Source organism: Erythrolamprus reginae, chromosome 8, assembly GCF_031021105.1.
Source record: "Erythrolamprus reginae isolate rEryReg1 chromosome 8, rEryReg1.hap1, whole genome shotgun sequence".
Taxonomy (NCBI): domain Eukaryota; kingdom Metazoa; phylum Chordata; class Lepidosauria; order Squamata; family Dipsadidae; genus Erythrolamprus; species Erythrolamprus reginae.
The window spans coordinates 55,346,669-55,353,309 of NC_091957.1; the positions used below are offsets into that span (position 1 = coordinate 55,346,669).

Genomic DNA, 6,641 nt, shown 5'->3' on the forward strand with positions numbered 1-6,641 from the left:
ATAATCTGAGGTTAGTTGGGGGAAAGATCAAAAGCAACGTGAGGAAATATTATTTCACTGAAAGAGTAGTAGATCCTTGGAACAAACTTTCAGCAGACGTGGTTGGTAAATCCACAGTAACTGAATTTAAACATGCCTGGGATAAACATAAATCCATCCTAAGATAAAACACAGGAAATAGTATAAGGGCAGACTAGATGGACCATGAGGTCTTTTTCTGCCGTCAGTCTTCTATGTTTCTATCTTCTTGCTTGGGTTCATGCCTTGGCCAAAATAGTGATGGAATAGCCGTCTTCAATTTGGAGTCCTCCAGATAGCTCAAGATGGAACTTCTATCCTCTTCAATTGATAGTCCCTACAGGTGGAAGAAACAATTGTAGCTCAACATATCTGAAAGGCAACAGATAGCTTTGGAGAAAGGAGAATGCTTTCTAATGTCTTGTTACCACCATCGTTGTTTCTCTTTGTTGCAATGGGTTTAGGTTGAGCTAAAAAAGAAATATCTGGTTGATTAATCCTTCTTCCAATGGTGCCAGTACATCACCATTAGTGATGTATTCTGATGGAAGTTTAAAAAGAGGCCAAACAGTAGACTACCCACAACGATAGAGAGATGATTGGCAAAACTACATCTTACTCTCTGTGGTCAATATTTACAGGCTACTTGGATTATTTATTTACTTAATTCGTTGTCTTACTGAATGGGTTGCTTGAATTATTTTGCATCCCTGCTTAAATGAATATTGAATGTCCATGACAGAACTCAGAACACCTTGAATTTTTCACAAGTTAAAACCTGGGTGACAAGATCCATGAATGAATGATGCCGTTTTATCACAGTTGGACTCTAGGTTGACCATCCAAACTAGAAGTTAATTCATGAATGAGAAAAGAGTTGCAAAGTCTACTGGAACTATCAGGGACTGGCAACTAGAGCTTGGTGTAGGTTACAAATCCTGCTACTTGGAGTAGTAAAAATGTGTAGTTTGTTCAATTAGAGATGATATTCTAGGCTGGTGATTCTCAACCTATTCCTCTCCAATGACCTCCATTAAACACTTTTTGTGACCATGGAACATTAAGACTTAACTCAAGATTTAAATCATGATCTTTCTTCAAAACTTTGTGGACTCCCCAGAGGTCTGCAGGCCATAGATTGAGAGCTATTGTTCTAAGCCATAACCTATGATGAACAATACAACGATAAAATAATGCCAGAGGTGTGGTTACTAACCAAGAGACATATTTAGGAATATAGTTCAATACAAAAACCAGTGAGACTTCAACAATACCAATTTGAGACAGGATCTGTATCAAATTTTGAATTAACTGGAAAAGGAGAAAGACTGTGTAAGCCAAAAAGGCCCTTATATTTTTTACAGTATAGTTGCATACGAGCCCTTACAATTGTTTCCCCCTATAGGTATAGAAAGACCTATGGGAAAATACACACACACAAACACACATTTGATAGATAGATAGATAGATAGATAGATAGATAGATAGATAGAGAGATAGAGAGATAGAGAGATAGATAGAGAGAGGTAGGTAGGTAAATAGATAGATAGATAGATAGATAGATAGATAGATAGATAGATAGATAGATAGATAGATAGATAGATAGATGTGAGAGGGTGGTGAGCCTTTGGCTTAGAGGTTAAAACCCTGCCTTGCAAGCAGAAGTCTACAGGTTCAAATCCCAGTAAGGGTATGGCTAGCTGATGAGGGCATAATAAACTCGAAATAGATCTCTATATATATACAGGTATACTGCTCAGAAAATAAAGGGAACACTCAAAGAACCCATCCTAGATCTGAAACAATTAAATGTTCTCATTGAATACTTTGTTCTATACAAAGTTGAATGTGCACATCATATGAAATTGATTGTCAATCAGTGTTGCTTCCTAAGTGTTTGATTTTACAGAAGTTTGATTCACTTGGAATTATATTGTGTTGTTGAAGTGTTCCCTCTATTTTTTTTTAGTAGTGTATATATATATATATATACATACACATACATACACACATATGTATGGTACACACACACAAACACACACATATATATTCCCCAAACACTGGAAATGCAAACTCTTGGCTTTAAATGTATAAAAATATCTAATTTTAATGCAGGAAAAAAAATATATATTACAAGGAGAGTAATGTTCTCTTAATTAGGCGAATGATCGGGAAAAAAATGGCACTTTATAAGGGTGTTAGGAGGTGCAGCTTAACAAATATGGGAGGCCTGTGGATCAGACGGTGTTGATTTTGTGTTAATATATTTTTCAACCACTATCATTCCCAAGTGAGAGAGCTGTGTACGCCAATCCACTGTTAAATTCTTAAGTCGTTTTTTGAAATGTTTGCAAAATCAGGCCAGAAATAAAAAGTGGAATAAAGAGCATTTTTTTACAGTTCAGTCCATTAAAACAAAAATCTTCAGAAATAAACTCTCATATATGGGATTTTGCTTGTCACTTAAGCAAACACCCCTTGTAGCAAAGCAGGGTTGAGATCCAGTACACACGCGTTCCCTAATTTAAAAAAAATTAAAATACAATTGCCTTCTGATTATGACGGGATGATGTATCTAAAGTGCAAAGACACTTTAACGCACACATACCAATGTGACGCTGAGCGCTTGTACTTGACCATTGAAAAAAGTACTGTCAATGTTTTTATTTACAAAATAAAATAAAATAAAAAAGGGAGGGAGTGGGAGAGAGAGAGAGAGAGAAAATACACTTTCTAATCTAGTGAAGAACATCACATCTGGCTTCAGACATTATTATTCCATCTCAGTTTTCTGGATATCGAGAGAAACTTTTTGTGTTGTTTCTTCATCTTTTTTTTGCTCGGCAATAACCCAGTGCAAAGGTTCCGAGAAGAAACATTTGTCCAGTTCTTTAAAAAGCCCAAACGGAGAGAGAGAGAGAGGGGGGGAAAAAAGGAAGAAGATATGCAAAATCGTAATGATAGTAATAATTATAATAATAACTTAAAGGGAGTTTAGTAGAAGACGCCCATCCCCAAAACCTAGCCTGGTTTGAAAAAAATGTCTTCATGGAGGAAGAAGAGAAGAAACAACCCACCCACCCCCAAAATATTATTCTTATTCTGGGACCAATTTCATTGGAGGTCTTTAGTTCAGGTCTGGGTTGCTTTTTTCCCCAAGACTTTTCCCCACCCATCCAACGCAGCCCTCCCCTCTCCCCCCAGGGTCTCTCCCTCCCCCCCTAATCCTCATTTCACAACTGACTAATGGCAGTTTGTTTTTCCAACACTTCGAGGTAATCCGGTTCGGCCTGCAACTTCCCTTGCAGCAAAGGGAGATCGGGTTTGGACAGTTCCGTGAAGTACTTCCTAGGAGTCCCGTACAAAACCGTCTTGTTGAGTCTGTCTTGGTTTTGTCGCCTGGACTCGTAGGAAGGGGCGAACTGCCTTTTGGGGAGGGTGCAGAAATTATACTGGACCATGCTTCCGCTGGGCAGCTCCTTCACCCTCTCCACCAAGTTTTGATACAACAGTTCGGGCTCTCTGGAAAAAGGTTGCTTCTCCAGCATGTCCGCCGTCGTGATGGTGAAGGCAAAGCCGGCCGGATCGTCCTTCTTCGGCTCGAGATTGCTGTAGTTGAATTCGTGGAGGTTCCTGTAGTAAGCGACAGGGTCTCCTTCCTTCTGCATGTAGATAGGATTCTGGCACATCTCCCCCACGGGAGGTGGGATGTAGTTGTAGACGTGCCCTTCCACTTTCTCGTGGGCCTCGCTGTTGTAGCACCCATACTGTAGTTGGAAGGAAGTGACGTCCAAGTTGTTGGCACTGCCTGGCACAGTTGGCAGCCCCTTACGGCGTTTGAGAACAAAGACAAAGAGCCCGGCCCCGAAGCAGACCGACAAAATAAACACAACCAGAAGGCCCAAAATTAAGACGGAGAGGGGGACTTCGGTCCGCATTTCCGGAAAGGCGCTGGGGAAGATACTGAAGGCTGGCGGCGTATCGGTGTTCCGGTTGAGGGACAAGAGAGAAGAATCTAAGAGATTGGGGTTCTCAGGGCAGATGGCTTCTTTGCTCAACGTCTTGAGATGTTCTCCAGCGTGCTTGGCTGGAGAGTCACAGATCACTTCGTTGATGACCACCAGATGTCCTGACTGTTGATTGTTTTGCTCGGTGACTTGCTCTATCCAGTATCTCAACCCCATTATGTCGCAAGTACAATCCCAAGGGTTTTCTTGAAGGTCGATTTGAATTAGGGCCGAAAGCTGGTCGAGAACCCCTTGAACAGGAAGGTAGGAGAAATGGTTGTTTCTCAGGTTGAGTCTAGTTAAGGTGGTGCCTCCAAAGACATTGTCCGGCAGGGACCTCAAGAGATTGTTGTTCAAAAAGAGGAGGTGAAGATTGCCCAACATATCAAAGGTGCGTGGCAGGATCTCTTTAATCACGTTGTACTCTAAATAGAGATACTGTAAGCTGTGGAGCCCTTCAAAGATAGAAGGATACAAGACCTCAAGGTAGTTACCATTGAGATAAAGCCGGCGTAAGCTGGTGAGGTTGGAAAAGGCACCTTCTTGGATCACAGCGATCCTATTGTTTCCCAAATGTAACAAGTCCAGGGATGGATAGTCCACGAGATCACTTTTATAGATCGTTTGCAAGTAATTGCTCGTCAAATAGAGTTTCTTTGGACTGGTGGGCTTGGGGTGGAGATCGGAGATGTTGCCGATTCTTTTCTCCTGGCAGTTGACATTCAACCCATTGTCAGAACTTTGCGAAGTGCAAGCACAAAGATTTGGGCAAGTTAGTGGCACTGGGGATTTGGTTTGGTAAACCATGATGGGCCCGAAAATCTGCCTGTCTTTAGACACGGTGACTCGTGGGGTCGGACGGTTCCTGGTTTTGGGTGGGCGGCTGGCTTTGGGTGCCCTGCTGGCCCCGACAGCCGAGTGTACTGTTGGGGGCAGTCTCTGGATATGCGTGTCTGAGTGGGAAGGGTATTTCTCCCTCGGGTTGGAATCGCCCGCGCTTTTCCGAGGACAGAGGTCTTGCCTGGTGAGTTGGGTGACATCTTTCCCATGCAACCTGAAAGGCGTCTCGCACACAATCTCCCCAACGAAGACCGTGATGGTATCTAGCCAGGCTTTGAGAGGCAGAAGGTCACAGGTACAGTTCCATGGATTCTCCTCCAGCTGGATTTCCATAATCCCTCCGATGTGCTCCAAGACGCCAGCAAAAGGCATCATTTTGAGCCGGTTCCCTCTAAGGTCCAGGTGGGTCAAGAGGACAAAACGAAAGACGTTGCTAGGGAGGGATAACAACAGGTTGTCGTTGAGGATCAACACCTTCAGCTTGTTGAGTTTGCTGAAAGCCCCCGCCTCGATGGCAGTGATGTAGTTGTAGTCAGCCTGGAGATACTCCAGGCTCTCTAAGCCTAGGAAGGTCTCCTCCCGCAAGATCTCCAGCTTGTTGTTGTTGAGGTGCAGCCTCTTTAGAATCCGAAGGCCCAGGAAGGCCCCAGTTCGAATCTCTTCCATGTCGTTGTAACCCAAGTGAAGCGTCACAGCATTGGAATAGTTGACAAATTCGTTGGGGTAGAGCCGGGCGAAAGCATTCCCGTTGAGAAAGAGTTGGTAGATCTTGGACGGGGGAGGCAGCAGGAGGCCGACCGTGGTAAATCCCTTGTTCTCGCAATTGATGTTCAGCACGTTCTCTTTCTCCTCGCAAGGGCAACGGCTCTTGCTGCAAATGTCTTTGGCAGGTTTGCGGCTCTCCGTGGTCGGCGCGATCCCAGCTACTGTGAAGACGCTGAGGAGCCAAACTCCCTTCTGCATCTTTATGGAGCCTGGAGCCCACCTTCTGCGCCAAGGGTCAAGCCTTGAAGGGAGACGAGGAAGGCAGAAAAAAAGAAGGCACACGTCAATCAAACAGCACCCAACTGTCAATGCAGCAACACGGTGATACACCATCATCAAGGCTCATCCCGGATGTTCATTCCCTCTGGGGCCTCCTCAACGGGAGGTGATCTCTGACCCTTTTCACCCCACCCTTCCCTCTTCCTGGACCCTCTCTCCCTTCCCCACCGGAGCTAGGATTCTTCTTCAATGGACCCTCTCTCTCTTCCCCACTGGAGCTAGGGTTCTTCTTCAATGGACCTTCTCTCCCTCCCCCACTGGAGCTAGGGTTCTTCTTCAATGGACCCTCTCTCTCTTCCCCACTGGAGCTAGGGTTCTTCTTCAATGGACCTTCTCTCCCTTCCCCACTGGAGCTAGGATTCTTCTTCAATGGACCCTCCTCCATCGGAGCTAGGATTCTTCTTCAATGGACCCTCCTCCATCAGAGCTAGGATTCTTCTTCAATGGACCCTCTCTCCCTTCCCCACTGGAGCTAGGATTCTTCTTCAATGGACCCTCCTCCATCAGAGCTAAGATTCTTCTTCAATGGACCCTCTCTCCCTTCTCCATCGGAGCTAGGATTCTTTGGACTGCTCTTCAGGATTCTTCCTCAAGTTGTCCTCTTCTGCCTTTCCCCCCTACCTCTCCAAAATATTTGTGGGGTGGGAGAGGGGAGAAAGGCAGAGAGGAGGAGGTTTCAACCTGCCAAGTCTTCTACTCTCCATCCCTCCCATTCCTCCTTCCCTTCTTCAG

At 44.5% G+C, this 6,641-nt stretch overlaps 1 protein-coding gene across 1 annotated transcript; it reads right to left on the bottom strand.

Annotated features, from left to right (window-relative positions):
• Positions 1-3,251: 3,251 nt before the first annotated feature.
• SLITRK2 (SLIT and NTRK like family member 2) lies at positions 3,252-5,828 on the bottom strand. The gene has a single exon (XM_070758336.1). The coding sequence runs from the start codon at positions 5,826-5,828 to the stop codon at positions 3,252-3,254; it is 2,577 nt and encodes an 858-aa protein (XP_070614437.1).
• Positions 5,829-6,641: the final 813 nt, after the last annotated feature.